The sequence below is a fragment of the Caretta caretta genome, chromosome 8 (genome assembly GCF_965140235.1).
Source record: "Caretta caretta isolate rCarCar2 chromosome 8, rCarCar1.hap1, whole genome shotgun sequence".
Lineage (NCBI taxonomy): Eukaryota > Metazoa > Chordata > Testudines > Cheloniidae > Caretta > Caretta caretta.
This window is the reverse complement of record NC_134213.1, coordinates 12,248,212-12,266,260: the sequence shown is the minus strand read 5'-3', so window position 1 is coordinate 12,266,260 and position 18,049 is coordinate 12,248,212. Positions and strand designations below refer to the sequence as shown.

Here is an 18,049-nt window from a genome sequence, read left to right as displayed (position 1 = left end):
ACACAGTGGGACCAAATGATCTACCTGATTGGACCTGCAGTTCTCATTTCTCATCTCCGATCAATTTATAATTTCAGACCCTTTTTCTGCTTTAACATATCTGAATTATTGATATTGAGATATGCCTGTGCTGCCCCCCCCCCAAAAAAAAAATCCCTGATGATGATGTGGTTATAGGGCCAACTGCTTCCTCTCTTCATCCATCCTAACAATAGTAATACTTAGCTCTTACATAGCTCAACTGCATGTCTGGAATGTGGACTGTCTTTTCATGTTCAGAGTGAAATCTGTGTTCTTTGGGAAGTGAAAGAAATAGTCGGAAAACCAGCAGAATTTTGTTCTTCATTCCTGATTTTTTTTTCTGATGTGACGTAATTAGATAATTAGTGAATTTCCTTTGCATTCCTCTATTTGTTTTGGCCTGGCCTACACCAAAAATTATGTTGACTTCTGTTGACATAGCTAACTTCATCTGGGTACGTGATGTTTGTACACTGATAGAAAGACCCTTTCTGTCTGTGTAGGCTGTGTCTATAACTACCAGTGTAATATCTATAGTATGGACATACCATTGGGCACCAATTCAGGAAAGCATTCCTATTTAAGAAAGCTCTTATGCATGTGTTGTAAGTCCAACTGAAAATTGAAGTCAGTGGGATTTGAGCACATGCTTAAAGTTAAGTATTTAAAGTTAGGTCTTTTCTTAAACTGGGCTTTTACAAAGTGCTTATATATCCATATGTTTTGGTATAGCAATATATGCTCAAACATTTTTAACATCTGAGTGGCAGAACGTTGTAAAGTATAAAAGATCAAGGTGAGTGAATTGAGGTAATGGAACATTCAGGTATATACATTCAAAAGGTCGGAACAGGGCCCAAAGTGTATTTTATTACTAGTTTGTATAGTATTTTGTTTGAGGGTTTTATTACAGTACATCAAGTTGCTAGACCAAGCATTTATTTTAACAAGTCAAATTATCATTGTCCTTTCAGTTGCACAGCAAAGAGAGTTTATTATTTTAAATAACTGATTGCTTTAACAGGTGTTCAGTTCCTGAGGGCTTTGCTGTATTATTTAATTGTTTTGGTTAGGTGCACATTGCCTGTTTAGTAAACAAAAAAGAAGTCCAGTTCCTTTAAATAGGCATTTCATTTAGTGTAAACCTCTTATTGACTACTTTGTTTTTCATTTTTGAGCATAACACACATTAAACAAATATGCTTGGGAAGAGGAAGGTGGAAGTTAGCTGCCTATTCTGGTTGGTAAGTGAGATTTTAACTCAGACATGGTGGTTCTTGATGATTTTTTTTCTCTACTGAGTAACTGATATAAAATGTCAGTAACAAAGAAAAATGCAGCTTGATACAAATTTTCTATGAATCTGGGTAATATTTTAAAATCTGACATGGCTTCGTTTTTGAAGAAATAATATTATAGTTACAAGGTAGCTCTTGCCCTGAGCATTAAATGCAACCTGTAGAAATCCTACCCACTCCAAATGTTTCTGAGTGAAATTATACATAACAAATAATGCCTTTTGGAGTGCTTTGTAAGCTTACATGCTTTTAGCATGCTGAACTTTGTTTCTCATACTGGTAGTATGGAATTTAATTAACAATAAGTCAGTAAAGTATTATTAAGTCACAATTTTTTCCTTCGTTTGCCTTTCCCTCCTTTGGACACAGTGCAAAGTGCACAGTGAAATGCAATATACAGTGTTACCTAGACACCAGATTTGTGGTACAAAGCTGAAATTAATTTTCAGGAATTTTGTCTCGGGTCACGAGTAAAAACCAGCAAGGGTGAGATTGTAAGGTTTGCCATTACATTTGCCTATTCAGAAAGAATCGTATTAATTAGTATGAGATTGTTACAACAGACTTCAAAGTAGATGGCACAATAAAGGAGATTTTCATTGCTGCAAGCTAGTGCGAGTTAATCGCTCCATGTCAAGCTGTGATTTTGTAACTCCAGTCTTCTCAGTTTAGGAATCGTACTTACTTTGCACTAGTCTTTATGGGCAAAGATAGTTATATATTTGCCTGCGTAAGCAAACTGATACGCTTTATTACAAAGCGTATCAGACCACTTAGTTGTCAGGCCAACATGGCTTGTGAAGCAGAGCACTTTCCAATGGAGCATGAAAAGCTTTGAAATTTCTCAGCAACAGCAGAAAGTAGTTTTTGATGCCGATTGTTTGTCTTCAGTCGTTTATAAAAATTTGGTTGTAAAATCTTTTAATTGAATCACAGTGAATAGTGCCTGCACATGATTTCCAGTTGCCTTCTGTCACCTTTGCAGTGTAAAATGGGAAGAGGGAAAGATGATCTCCAAATAACATTGTGGTGGTTTTGGGAGGCTAAGGGTGAGAAAAAGGGTGATAGACCTGATACCCTGCTTCCCTTTAAGAGACTATCTGTAACATCAGTTACAAGAAAAAAATATTTATTCATAGGGCCAAATTCAGCAGTGATGCAAATCGGAGGGTAAGTTGTTCAGAAAAGCCGAATGTGTGGCTTGCAATAAGTAGTGCAAATTGCACATATTTGAATTTCAGGGAGTGTGCAAAAATGAGTGTAACATACACCCCGAGGAAATAGCAGGAAAGGAGTGTAAGAAGCAAAACAACTAAGAGAGGGGCTTAAGGGAGAGAGTCTATTTTATCTGCACCCTTCTTTTAATGCTTTTTCTTCGACAATCCCCTTTGCCTCCTTGGCAAAAAATGGTACCCATTTGCACACCAACTGAATGCCAAATAGAGGCAAATTACACTTGCACCTGTTTTCTGACAAACGTATACCACAGTTTAAAGCACTGCTGAACTTGGAACATAATATCTTTGACTCCGATTTATTTTGTAGACTTGTATCTTTCCTAACATCAAAAATATGTAGCTTCTAACACTGCACCTGGACCACATTGTACAGAATGAACCTAATCTTTTCTTCGCTGTGATTTTTTTTTTCTTTCTTTTTTTTTTTCCCTGAGAACAGAATTCTTGGAATTGCCTTCGGTCTCCTACAGTTCTTGACATTATACTGGTACCTGTGTGTGAAAAGTTCTCAGTGTAAGAAAGGCCATGCCTCCTAGCTGCAGTTCTGTTTCACGCATTTTTTCTTCATGTTTTTAAAATGAGTAAATCATATGACAATAAACAGAAATGCCCTCAGTGAAGAGAGAAGGGGAAACTGTTGTTTATCTGGTCAGGTGGTTTAGATTAGCAGTGATGCTGGTCTGTATTATGTTACTTTAAATCATAGTGTCCCAACAGGATATAAATTATGAAGATTGTTACAGTATGTTTCATCCAATGTAAGATCAACAAATTGGAATAATTTTTTTATAGGAAAATCTCAGTGCTTTGGCAGGGTTATTGTTGAAGAATTTAATTTAACTTCAGATTTGCTCACATTATTTCTTAATATATAAAACACTATTTGCATGATGTATGAAGTATAAACATTTGTAGAATCAAAGGCAAGAATGCCTTTTCCAAGATTACACAGAGTGGCAAACTACTTAGAATAGATCAGTGTTTGTGCTTTTGCTGTCAAAATGTTTGATATAGAGCTGGCTAGCTAGTTTCTCCACCGACATAATTGTAAACAAGTGTTGCAAGCCAGAGACAGCCTCCTTTGTGGAAAAAAGTGTAAAGTTTTTCAGATATTTTGAAAGCTTTAACATATAACTTGAGTATAGAATTTACAGCTCTAATATTGATATATAATTTTATTTTAGGGAGCAAAGCAAACAGGCTTCAGTTTTGTATAAATGGGGTGTGATGGTCAATGATGGAAAACTTCAGCAGGCAGTCCTCATTTGATTTCTAATATGATATTCTAAATTAGGAAGAGTATAGACCTGTAATTGAAGTTAATATTGTGTTGATATTTCTTACAAAGTCCATATTTCTTTAGGTGTTCCAATAAAAATTCCATGTCCAGGCATGCCTACATGTCATTAGCACTGTACCCCTACTGTTTCCCTCCCTTAGTATTTTTCATAGTTAAGGGCACAATCCTCTAAAGTGCTGAGCAGCACCTGTGAGACGAGAAGAATTTAGGGTGCTCAATATATGGCTTTCACTAAACCTAAATGATCAGGTAGTGTTGGCAGTTAGAAAAACATAAATTCACCTTGTTTGCTAGGAAGAGCCAATGTTCTGGCCCACTGGTCTATGCATTAGGCACCTCCGGTATGTATTAGTATAACTCCCTGGGCCTGAACCTGAAAGCAATGCAGAGGCTCCAGCTTGTGTTGAACGTGGTAGCTTGCCTCCAGGATGGGCTAGTTGCTGTGCATCCCTCACCCCTGCACTATGGTCCTTCCACTGGCTCCAGTCTGTTTCTGTTGCCAGTTCAAAGACAGTCCTGATTGTCAAATAGGTCAGGATATCAGCAACTGCTTCTCTATTGAGGATGCCTCAAGGCAGTTGCACTTTTCTGGAGCATTGCAGCCTACATAGTGCAGGAGAAGGTGTTTGAGAGATGGAGATGAAGTTCTCTTGGTCAAGGAAATTCAGTTGTGGAACTTGTTCCCAGAAGGAGTCAGACTATGCCAGAGTGTGATTATATTTAGGGCATGCTTTAGCTACCTCCTTTTCTGAGAGAGCTTTCCCACCATTCTTGCAATGGTATTAAAAAACATTTTTTGTATGATGATTTATATAAAACCCATACAGAGACAAGGAAAGGCAGTTCCATGAAGATAGCTGCTTAGTGCCTCGTGCTCTAATTTACCTAGATATTATGGTGATGGACACAATAATCTTAAGATGGATAAATAGATAAAGATTTGATAACAAACACCTCACCAAATGTCTCTTCTTTCCCTTTTTTAACATTGGTTGAATTTTTAGGTTTTTAAAAACTGAATTAACTTTTTTTAAAAATACTATAACCATGTAACAAGATGTCTCTGTTGTAACAAGGAAAAATCTTCCCTAAATGTAGTCAGTAGAATTTTTTAAAACTCAGATTTCACTTGGAGCACAACAGAAAATGTAATGAAACTAACTAAAACAAAACCAAGTGACTGACTATAAACAAAGGTATTGTACAGCATACCTTTAATTTAGCTCAACATTAAGCAACTTCTTTTCTCTGCCTGCTGACCCATAAATGAAAGCTAGTTACAGGAATTAGTGAAGTAGGTTGCATGCATGGAAGTTTTACAATTTGGAGCTGAGGCCTAATGATGTGTAATTGTCTTTATTGTTATGTAACATAGGAAGTTAAACTGCATGAAGAACAAAGAGGACAAATGCAAAATAGAGTATTCAGTGATAATATGTAATGGTATGAAGTGAAAGCAAACATGCTAAGCACTGTATATTCTAAAGTATAAATGCAGTATTATGACTTATTATCCATTACGTACGTGTATTCCATTAATAAAGGATACAAAATGTTTTTGTTATTAAATAGTAATGCTGCAAAGACAGGTAGCCCTTACACCACATAGGGTCAAGGTTAATACTGCCCCCAGCATTATAATGACAGATTGGAAATAAAAACCTTAATGTATTTGTGATTAGCATATGTTTCCCTTGGGTGAAAGATTTAGGAGGTCCAGGGACCCTTCAGTTCATAACCTTTGCATTTAAAAACAAATAAATAAAATGCTTGTTAAATTGCTAGATCTCAGAGCTATTTTTCTTGAGGAGCTCCATCTTTTGAGTAAAGAATTGTCTGAATGCTGTGTTCCGGTGATACATTATGGTACTCTGTCACTGGGAACTCACCAGGCGGTGATATATTAGCACAACACATCAGCCCGCATGGCTTTGATGTATTAATCATCAGGATAATGTTGGCAAGCATTGTGTAAAAGCTGTATGTTTAAAAAGTGTTAAGATTAATTGAGTCCTTACTTAAAACATGTGAAAAGAAGAAGAATAGCAGAGGGACTCTGCAAGCCTCCCAAAGCTGTTAAATACTCTATAGTGCAAAGAGGTAGATGGAATTTCATCTTTCCATTCACTCCTGATAGCAAAGCATATAGCAGAGTTTTTACCTTTCTCAGGAAAAGCAAGTTGCATTAAGCCATATTTTGTGATAGCATGTTCTGTCATTTTAAAAGTACAGTTGGGCCGTCCCAGGGCACAGCTTGAGCAAGTACCAGCTGAGCTTGCTTAAAACACTTCCTCAATATGATTTCTTCTTTCAGGAGTGATTTAGTAAGGAAATATTTTCCCAAAACAGGCATGTCAAAGCTGGGAGCATCTAGAAAATGAATCTGTCTTAGAAATTGCAGCTGAGCTACTGCTGCAACATCAGTAGTTTTTTAGTTATTCCTTTCTTAACTCGTAGAGGATAGAAATGGAAAAGACCTGTTGGATCATTCAGTCCATCTCCTTGCCAGAGCAGGACTGTTCCATTCAGTAAAATTTCTAGTGTTGTTTCCACTCAAAGCGTTGCTTCCAATATTTCCCTGGGAAAAAATTTTCACAGGTTAAGAAATATGTAGAAATCTATATTTCTAAACTTTATTTTAGTAAAAAATTATCTAAATATAAACTAAAATTACACAGTAAAAATCTATATAAGGTATTCCTGTGGCTCCTATTACTGTAGTACCAGAGTACCTTGCAATTTTTAATGTATTTATATTCAAAACACCTCTTGTGAGGTAGGGAAGTACTATTTTATCTCCATCTTATGGATGGAGAACCAAGGCATAGAAAGACTGTTGATCTCATCTGGTATGGTATTTCCTTCACTGGAAATTGCTGCTTTTAAAACTTGATGCATAGATTTTAGAAGATGCTGCTGAGGTTCTGTGTTGCGGATGATATATATATATTTATTTTCAAATTAAGATCTTAAAATGATGTCATCAGTGGTTATAACTGCCACAAACAATCTGCTAAGGTCAAGGCCATGTAGGGACTTGTCAGTATAAATAAAACAGTTATCCACCTAGCAACAAGAAATGTTTTGGTTGTCTGGTAAAGTGTACCCACCAATGCCAAGTGACAATACTGTCATGTGACTCATGCTTGACAATGATCTTGCACTGCAGACTGCTTAATAATTTTCATTATTTTTAATTAAAGTTGAAGAAGTACAGACTCCAGCTCAAAATAAGGTTGGTTATGTTGCCAGAATAAGGTAATTACTTTAATTGATCACAAGATAGTTTCCTTGATCACCAATTAGACCAAATTACCGATCATGTTTCAAGACGTGAAGAAATGTCCAAACTGATTGTGTAATAGTGTTTTCATATCTAATCAAACCTAAATATCTTTTCCTCCAGAGCCAATTGTATTTTGTAAAAGGAAGGTTATGGGCCTACAAACATAAAGGTGATCCATAAACAATAGAGTTCTAATTTATGTAATTAGAAAAGGATGTATTTAGGGGCTTAATGGAGATTGCACTGGTGAAATTACTCAGCAGAGCTGCTGCTCATTTTCTTAGTGGGAGATATGTGCTCTTTTGTGCATAATTAAAATAGGCTATAATCAAAATAGAAGAAGTAGTTTATTTTAGTAACATGAAGCAGAGAAGATTGCTTTGGGTAAAGCAGGGTTATATGTGTATGTATGTACATACTCCTAAGTATATATAATTGCACACACACGACATATGTATAAAATCATGGTTATGGGATCCTTTTAGCTCTGAAACATCCAAAACCCTCTGCTGTGATAGTTATGTCCTACTAGAACGCTCTTACTACCTGTTCCCAGGATTGAGCTCATAGGAAAGGACAACAGGACATTCTCCATGGAGGGCCCAGTGCTTAGGAATTCATTGATGAATTGTAGTTGATGAAAACCTGAGTTTGGCTACCTTCAGGATAAAGTGCAACTTTAAGATGACTTTCCATTTTTAGTGGTGGTGGTGGTTGGGGACATCAAGGTCTGCTAACTAGTGATTTCTGGTCAAGTCAGTGATGGTGGGGGGCAGGGCACAGGGAATGGCCTGGTAAAGTTTAATGGTCATGATATTTGGTCACCGATGAATTAGTTCTTTAATGTTTTTTCCATTTGAACCTCGAGTGAGCGGTGATGGTTATGCAATAAAATAAAAATATCCATGGGAAAATTATATGTATGTACACGTGTGCACACACCCACCTGTGTGTGTGTCTGTACATAGATATAGATATAGATACTGGTAGTGCATAAATGGATTTGGTCAGATTTTTCATGAATTTCCTCCAGTTTTCCCTGCGCTGCCTGATGATATAAAGGCAATGTAGTTTCAGATGCCTTTCTGACTGCAGCAATGGCTTTTAAACTACCCTTTGGGGGCAATTCTATATATAATTTGGTATGGTCTTGTAAATAAAGATGTTAAGACAATGGGTATTTTAAAAAATAAAATGTAAATCTTAGAATTTTTAATGAAGCTGTGTATTCCAATTTATCCCTGATGTCTAGTGCTGAGTTTACTGCTTTATGCTTTGAAGCATCTTGTTGCGATGCTTGAAATTTTTGAAACGTAATTGTTCACTCCAAGTAAAATTAAACCAAACTAGAGCTTCAAGGGAAGTTAGTGTTCCCAATTTTTTTGAATGTTCTTGGGTCAAAGAAAAAAGCTTTTTAATTGCTGACAGTTTGGTGGTTTCCAAATGACAAACCTCATTGGAATAATTTGCTCTGATTGTAACGTTTGCATTCATCTGACTGGCAAAGTGACTTACAAAGTCATACTTCATCCAGGCACTGATTCTTTTTCTTAAAAGGTTTGTAATTTGTGAGAGAAAAAAAGACTGAAACTATTATCAACCATTATGTTATTTATTGACCATATGTTTGTTTGAAATGGCCATTGCTTGATGGACCATATACAGGCTAGTCTATAAATTAGTGCTAAAAATGACCTAAACAGGTAGGTCTATGTCAGGATACATATTATGGCAAGTATTTTAATATGAACCAGACTACATACGTGGATAGGGGCTTTTTGCTTTGCAGTTTTAATTTAGGCCCTGATCCCCCTGGATGGACTCCTACATCTGTGCTGAGATCTGGGCAGACATAGGGGCCTATCTACGTGGGTCCTATCATAGAGTGAGTCCTTGATTTGCATCGAGATTTTTTTTTTTTTTTTATAATGCAGAGATTTTCTGCAAATATTTTTGGCAAGGGTCTCCCACAACTTTTACTCTTTGAACCTGTGATTAAATCCTGTATTGCAGGGGAGTGTGCAGAGAAGAGAGTGGGGGACTGGAAAGTCTGTATCCTCTCATTTAAACCAAAACATTTTCTCATAAAGAAGAGAAGAGACCTCACATGGCCAACCTCCCTCCACTCCATTCCCGTCCAAAACAAAACAAAAATGCTTACATTCAGAGAGAGTCACTGGAAATTAACTCTGTTCCTGAAAAATACACTGTGTATATTGATAGTAGCAGAGTGTTTAAGTTGTGTAATTTCAAATGGCTGGTGGAGGAAAGGTAGGGTGAAGATCTAGGGGCATAGAGGTATCTGACTTGGGTGAATATTTAAAAATATCTGATACCTGTTGCACACCATAGGCAAAATAATTGTTCTTCATCAGTATCTTTGGACAAGTCATTTTGGACAGAATGATCGACCAGTATCCAAAGAGGGAGAGAATTCTATCAGCAACAGGAAAATGACCACAAACCCTTTAGGTTGGTAGTAAATTTTTAACAAGGGATTCCCAGCAGCCTAGAGGGAACCATGACTTGAAGCAGTATCCCACTGAGCAGAGGGGGCTGTAACCCATTGCAGGAAGAAGCCAGCTAATCAGAAAGTCATGAACTCTAGGAGTTCATCCCTGGAGCATGTGCTGCAAAATGCTGCTTTAGTAAGGGAGTGGTGAAAATAGAATAGGGAGCAATCCAGGGAAGGTGGAATGCTGCAAAAGGTGATGTACTCAGAGTACTCAAAGGGATAGGGTACAAAAAATTATCTTTAGGTCCCAGTACACAAGGGTCATCTCTGTCATTACACATCACTGGGCTTTTGGAATATATCCTTGTAGATCCATAGCACTAACCTTAACACACGTTCCTAACAGATGTAATATTTCTCTGTATTCTTTTTATCTTAGGCTTTTGGATTTATGACACGAGTTGCTCTGCAAGCAGAAAAGATGAATCATCATCCCGAATGGTTTAATGTGTACAACAAGGTAATACATTGAATAACTTTTTAGGTACCTATACGAACAGTTTACTAGACCAGATCAGCATACAGAACATCCATTTCTGTCACTCCTTTTCACATGAGGAAGCTTCTATACATCAAAAGAGGCAGTGACTTTACCTATCTCCTTTGTGGATTTTAAAAGAATATTTGCAAAGAAGATCCAGTTCTCCTTATGGGCAGAATAAATTAGCATTTTGTCGTGTGTGTGTGTGTGTGTGTGTTTGTTTTATCTTAGACTAGGCTGATTTTCTTCCTGTTGTCATCATGGTAATGTGCTTACCATTTGACACACTGTGAAAGTGTTTAAACCTCAAATTGTTCCTACCTTTTAAACTTGTATATTAAATAGTAAAGAGATTCTCTAACCACTGATTAGACAGCCAGAACTACATAGTTCTTCTCTTAGATTTCTCACCACAGGCTGTGTGGCTTGGACAGATCACGTAGCCTCTTTGGCCAAGATTTCCTAAAATCGAAGTCTAAAGTTAGGCCCCTAAATCCATGTTTAGGCCATCTAAATAAATGCTCTGATTTTTTCAAAGCTACTGAACACTCATCGGCTCCTTTTAATGCCTGTGAAAGTTAGTGGGAGTTCAGAATTTTGCAAGATCAAGCCATTTGTTCCCGTGCCGAAAGCTAACTTAGACTCACATTTTGAATATCTTGACTCCTGTGTCTCAGTGTAGCTGCCTGTAAAGTCAGTTATAAAACTTAATTCATAGTGGTTTCATAAGAGCAAATATAAGTCAGGTGCATTGAGACCCTCAGATAAAAGGCACTGTTGCAAGAGCCAAATTATTACTATCATTTTATTTTCTAGTAGTTCTCATTTAGTTCTATTAACTATTTTTTCTTTAGTCACTGGTAAATGTATACCATGCCTGTCTAAAACAAAACCAGGGATAAGCAGAATGATGATGCATACACATAAAGCACTGTTTTTTTCTGACTGGCACAAAGTGCCATGTGTATTTTTTTTAAAGAGGGATTAATTGGCACTGAAATGGTCTAATTCTTTTTTAAACAATAAGGCAAAATTAAATACATTCTAACGATCTCATTAAGATCCATTAATGGGTCAAGAGACCCATTAAGTGATGTTGGACAAAGTGCTTGTATCACACTCTGGAAGATGGTCTTGACTTCCCAGGGTGCTTAGATTTTCTTTTTTGCAAATCGCTGCTAAACAGGAACAGCTAACGATGGAGCACATGACTTTACATCTGGGTAAGTCTAAACAAACTCATGCAGGCAGCCTGTATCATAGCGACATGTACACCAGTCTGTTTATTTTTTCCTTTCAAAACTAATGTGCAAAGAGCTCACCAGTTTCTTCACCTTTAAGATACTGATTTTTATGCTCCAGTCACTTAATTTGGTGTTTGCAAGTTGGTCAATGATCTGAATTCTTCATGAAACCGATATGTGGAATTTAACTTTAAAGAATGAGGAATTTAATCGGATGCCGCCTTTTGGATGGAACCCAAGAACATGAAGCCTAAATTACTTTTTTACTCTGTGAAGTGCCTCTTTGGTTAGTCTCTAGATTCTGCTGAGCCTGCTGACCTTGCAGCTGACTCATATGAGGTCTTACAATTCGGAAAAATAGTAAGATTCTAACTCTTAGTCTGCAGGCAGGATTTTTTTTAGAACCAGTTCATTAAAGATCACCCTCCCCACACAAAATTTCAAATTGAATTCTGATCAATCTTCATTGAAAGCTTGGAATGTAAATTGTAATCTGCTTCCTTTCTTTTTGCCTACAGGTTCAGATAACTCTTATTTCCCATGATTGTGGAGGACTGACCAAAAGAGATGTGAAGCTGGCTCAGTTTATTGACAAGGCTGCTGCTTCTGTGTAATAACGGAATGTTGAAAATAGCATTGCCTTCACACTGGTTTATAGTTGAACTTTATCATTCATTCAGTGAAGGGTTCTACATCCTAAATTGCTGCTGCCCCTTGTATTGTAAAATGATTTGTAATAAGACTAGTTTAGCAGCAGCATTTAAGAAAAACAAAACTCATCCACCTTAGTCTGAGAAAACTGCCAAATGCTTATACTTATCGTTCCTGCTCACGCATACAATACATCAGACAAAGCAACAAAGGTAATTTTGAACAATCCTTCCTTAGACATTAAAATAGAATTTTCACATTAAAAACCCAAACCAGAAATGTGATTCACCATTATTTCACAATGGATAAAAGCCAGAATGACTGCTGGAATCCTTCCAGAGTGATAAGGATTCTCCAAGCCCATAGCCTAGTAACCCTGCAGGGAGTAATAGGACTGGGGTACTGCCAAGTGGGCATGCCTTGTTCTTGATCCCAGTCAGCAGGACATTTGGTAGCTTTCTTTTTCTCTATATTTTTATATGCAGACACCAATAGTGGTGAGGTGCTTTTCAGACCTGTCACCTTCCCAATAGCAGGATATTGAGGGCTTGATCCTGCAAGCTGCTGAGTACCCTGGCCTTTGTCCGTCAAAGCACTTAAGGACATATTGAACTTTAAGTGCATGAATAGTCCTGCTGAAGTTACTGGAAATACTCATGTACTTAGGTGAAGTGCTTCAATATTTTGATGGATTTGGGCCAGAGAACTCAGTATTGAGTCCTTATTTTGCAATAGCATTCTCATGTTTTATTAAAGCCCATCTGTAGGAAAGGGGAGTGTGGACTAAGCCAGGTTTCCGTCACACCAATAAGTGCTGCCAGCAGTAAAGGAAGCAACGTTAGCAGGGTTCTCTTGATAAGGTGGGCAGGGCTAATCTAAAGTTATGGTGACCCATTTCTTATAGTTAAAATAATTTGTTTGTAAATCTTGTTCTAAGAGCTACAGATCCTACCAGCTAGGTTTAAAATCCATTTCTCACAACATCCCAAGGTTATAAAGTCTATGGCCTTTATTCTAACTCAGACAAAATTCCCACTGGGAACTCCCAGTGGGAGTTCTGCTCATGTAAGTATGTCAAGAACAGGCCCCTCTCTGCAGTACTAAGTGTACTCAACATGCACAATCAAGCTTTTCTAATAATTATGTTGCTGCTTAACTACCGGGTTGATTGGCACCTTATAAATGCCTAGATACATAGATAGAATGACACCAGAGGCACAATTACTAACTACTAAGAAACTAGATCTGTATTGATTCATGTCATTGCCAAACTTTTTGTACATATTAGATTTAAGCTCTCCCAATACTTTCTGGCTGCAGTGCAGTAGCTGCCATCCAAATATTCCCATCAATAAATTTGTAAAATATGAAGCACAAAATAATTAACATATGCCGTAACATGTACTTATAGACAACAATTGTTGATTGGTAAGATTTTTGAACCAAGAAGTTTTTTAACTTAGCATCCATAGGCTACCAAGTTAAAAGTAAAGAGAACAGTCTAGGTTTTATCCTCTCAAATGCCCATCCCTTAAAATCTGTTTGTATTTGTATGAAACTAAGGATTTCTTTGACATGATTTTAAAGTGATCACTGCAGCAGGGAATTACTTGAAAAAATAACTGGTGTCTTGTGTTACCCACGGATAAATAAATCTGATCCTGAAGGTTTGACAATGCCTCTCTAATAAGTTCTGAAAACTTTTTTTGTTTTTTTGGAAATGAGATATTATGGGAAAGCTTTGGATAAGAACAATAAAATCTAATTCCTCCTCTATAATTTTGTTCCTGTATAATTATTATATACATGCACATATGTGACAAAGCTGTTTGGCATTAGCATAACTTATATCTAGTTACTGGGAGGTCTTGGGTTTAAAATATTAATATTTATTTACATTCTCTTAGAAAAAAATCCACACAAATTCATTTAGTGCTCAGAGCAGTATTCCCTAGTGATGCCAGGCTGTACAGTGTTGTTATTTTTTAGGTCTGCTGCTGGATAGAGACTGAGCGAAATAAATAGTCAGAAAAGGTGAGCAGCGCATTGGAAATACTCTTACTTTTGGGATAACATTTGTTTAGTTTCTTCCTCCTGCTCCTCTCCTGGTTATTGCAAAGAGCTGTGAGGTACCCTCCCTGAGTATTGCTGTATAAACTTTGTTATCTTGTAATGAAAATAGTAGTGAAAAACTGCTCATGTCTGTTCAAAGACTGTTGATTTCAGAGACAGAATGTAAGGGAAAAATCCTGGCTCCTTTGAAATCCATGGGAGCTTTGCCATTGGCTTCAGTGTGGCCAGGATTTCACCTTAGCCTCGGAGACAATTTCCTTTCCTCCAGTTCCTCTTCAATTTTTTTTTTTTGCTAAACTGCTATTGGCTGCTTCTCTTTCTTGTACTCCATGATAGCTGCAGCTCCTCAGCACAAAAAGCAATGATGTTCTCCTGGGCTTTGGTTTGCTTTGCAGACACCAGATCCTTCTTTCATTACCAAAGTCCAGTTTTTAGGTTTTGACAGAATTCTTAGCATTTTTGAATTGCATCCAGACTGTGTTGATTCTTCATCACACCTCCCTCCCCTCGTCCCCCAATCCTTAGCCTTTGTAATAAACTAGCTGCTTTCTGTGAAGCAAGTGGCAATGGAATCTTGGCTCTCTACTAACTATGCTGAAAAACCTCTGGCTTCCCTTTTTGTATCTGGGAAAGATTAAGGAAGCATAAATCAGCCATCTAGTTCGAGTTTGCAGTTTGTGCATTTATCTGTCTCCCTCAAAATACGTTCCCATATATGAGTATATACGCTCTTGTTATACGTTGAGAGAATGTATAGAGATATTGAGAAGTTGGGAGAATAATCGCTTCACTCAATATTGACCCCTCGGTTGGAGCTTAGCGACTGTAACAGTGTATAGCAACTCTAACCAAGGAAGTGAACGGTGCCATGTCCAGTTGAAACCATATGGGAAATTTATATAGGAAGAATTTAATTACAGATATTGCATTTTAGTCAGGACATATGGGCTAATGCTCCTCTTGTGAAAAGTGCCAGTGGGTCTTGGATGACCAAAAATGGCCAGAACTTGAGTTTTCAGTCTTGTCTGAAAAACAGAACCTCTATAGTCATAATGCTCTATTACATCAGGCTGGTACAGTAGGTCAAAATGCCCTATTGAATCACAAATACCACTTCTGCAGTGCCCTAATATTTTTCTAGTAGCATTCACTTTCTAGTACTGACCGGTGCCTGCTCTGCTTAGCCTTCAGAATCACAGCCCACTGCAGCATGGTGCCCCTTTCTCTTATACTGGCAATGTTTCCCTGCTCATTGCAACCACTAGGTCAGCAACCACTAGGTTATATTTCATTGGAATGTTTTTGTTTCCAGGTTGATTGTGGTGCTGATGAGTGTTTGGATAATCTGTCATTAAAGAACTGTTTCCTTGAAGGTGACTTCCCTGCATCTGGATTAATCTAGACCTGTTCCCAGTTGTCAGTGGGATCTCCAGTTTCACAGGGCAGTCTGAAACAAGTTCAGTAAATTCCCCAAAAAGCAGGAATCCTCAGTGGGACTGTTCAGCAAACCATGCAAACCCCACATTGAATACTGGGTCTTGGTGAGGTAATTAAAGTAGTGATTATAATCACTAGCAGGAGTGCTGGCTTCTGCTATCACAGTGCTATCCTGATGCTATCCTGTGCAGTGCTAATATCACCAGGGCCACCAAATGTTCCCCATTCCCACTGGCTTGTGTGTTTGCTCCCACTTTGAGCAGTCATATGATTATACTCAAAGAGAACTGACAGAGATAAGGACATTCTCTTCATCACAGAATATGTATGAAAAGAAAAGTAACCTTTTCCTAAAAAGTTCCTGTGGAATGCCAGAGGCAAAATAGAAAAAAAAAATTAAAGAAAGCCTTACAAATGTAAGTAGATGTAAGTGAAAGGATGCAATCATTGGACTTTGCCAGATGAATCAGGAAGATTGGAAGTAAACCCATTCACCGTTGAAACATGTCCATCTGTCTATTAAAAACCAAACTTTTTATAATCCTTCTTATTACTCAATTGTAATGATGGAAAGACTTTGGGGTGGTTGCTAAAGAGAAAGGTGGCTTTTCTTTTGGTATTTCTTTTAATTATATTTCAGTTTTTGCAGGAATAGCACAGAAGTCTGATAGGCTAATAACAGAATATCCATACCCATTCCCAAGAGCAGACTCCTCCAATTCTGAATTGGGAGAATAAAAGTCTCTTAATTAAACATTGTTGTATTATCATTTCATTCTCCAAACTTGATCTCTGAAACATTTTCTGTTGTGCTGTGATGCCCAGATCTCTATATCTGTTCCGGAGATAGAGATCAGAAGTGGAGGATTAGACAGTATTCAGAATATCTTCAGAGTATAGATTCAGAGGTTTTAAGGCCGGAAGGGACCACTATGATCAACTAGTTTGACCTCCTGTATTACACAGGCAGAGGAATTTTCCTCAAGTGCTTCTTCTATCAAGCCCATAACTTCTGGTGGAGCTAGACTATATCTCTTAGAAAGTCCACTCAGTCTTGATTTTGAGAACTTTCAAGTGACAGAATCCATTACTTCCATAGATAAATGGTTGCAGTGCTTATTAACCCTCACTGTAATATGCACCTTATTTCTAGTCTGCATTTGTTTAGCTTGAGCTTCTAGCCATTGGAACTTGTTATCCCTTTGCCTGCTAAATTTAAAGCCCTCTGTTGTGTGAAGTGGGGTTCAATGTGGCCAGGGAAGTGAGTAATGGTAGAAGACATCACTCATACCATTACCTTCTGTGCTGCAGAAATTTGAGATTAGTGTCCCTCTCCTTGCCCTTCTGCCTTATTTTTTAGAAAATATAATTAGACTGAGAGCAGGGGAAAGAGATGGCCCTCTTAAAACTTAAGCATATAAAAATGAGTTATAATTTCCCAACATACTTCTAATGCTTTCAGATTGAGGCTGCTTCTTTTCTTTGAGATAAAGCAATGAAAAATTGAGGAAATGGAGCCATTTGATTGGTGGAATGCTCTTGGGCACCATTCGATTATATTGGTCCTCATTCAGCAAGGTGCTCAAGCACGGGTCTAATTTTAAACTTCAGTTGAATTACTCCTGCTGCAAGTTAGGTCTGCTCTTAACAGTCTTGCTGAATTGCGGCCTTCAGCATATACAAAGAAATCTTTATTTACTATTTGCCTCATTCCTGAATAATAAAAATCCTTCAACAAATTGTTAATGTAAGGCTTGTAAGAGAACCTGGCTGGCATCCAGCAGTAAAAAATGTCTTTCTTCCACTGCTCTAGCTCATCACAAAGCATAAATATTAAAAATGAATGTAATTTCACCTCATTGTGCAAATGTCTGCAGTTTTTAAGAGGATTTTGCCAGGCTGAAATATAAATTAAAACAGAACGAACAGCAAAATTGCTTGCCTGACGTGCTCACATTGTTTTAGAATATTAAAGCATAAAGAATTTTTAAAAACCGCATTTTCTTTCCCCTATTTATGCTAACTGTTTGCTTTTCTCCCCAGTGAGACAGTGAAACAGGATTAGTTAATTTCACTTTTGTTGCAAATCAGTTTTATGCCCTGGTCCTCCTGCACCAGTGTGGGGATGTGATGATTAAATTGGAAACATGATAGGGAAATGCAGGGCTGGATTAAGGCAATCCAGGGCCATAGACACACTGTGACTTGTAACTCCACCCTTAGGTCATGCCCCTGTGCCATGGTGTGGCAGGTGGGCTTCCTCCTCTGCAGGCTGGGCCAGCAGCATGAGGCCCCTTCTTTCCCCTCGGGACAGCATCAACATTCCCTCATTCAGAGAGGAAGAGGTGGCAGCAGTCCCCCCTCCATGTATCTGGTTGAATGGGTGACTGGATTCACAGTCCTCTGCTGGAGATAACATTCCATTGAGATGCGTGGGAAAGTTCACACCTTTCAGGCCATCTGCAGACTCAGGCACTCAATTGGTTACACTTGGGCCACACTTTT

The 18,049-nt window shown here is 37.8% G+C and overlaps 1 protein-coding gene across 2 annotated transcripts in view; it reads left to right on the top strand.

The window, feature by feature from the left end:
- Positions 1–13,813, top strand: part of PCBD2 (pterin-4 alpha-carbinolamine dehydratase 2) — a 34,726-nt gene extending 20,913 nt beyond the window's left edge. For both annotated transcript variants that reach the window (XM_048859955.2, XM_048859957.2), the window contains exons 3-4: positions 10,038–10,118; positions 11,902–13,813. In XM_048859955.2, coding sequence (XP_048715912.1) covers positions 10,038–10,118; positions 11,902–11,997 — 177 coding nt within the window. In that variant the 3' untranslated portion in view covers positions 11,998–13,813. The remainder of the gene's footprint in view (positions 1–10,037; positions 10,119–11,901) is intronic.
- Positions 13,814–18,049: the final 4,236 nt, after the last annotated feature.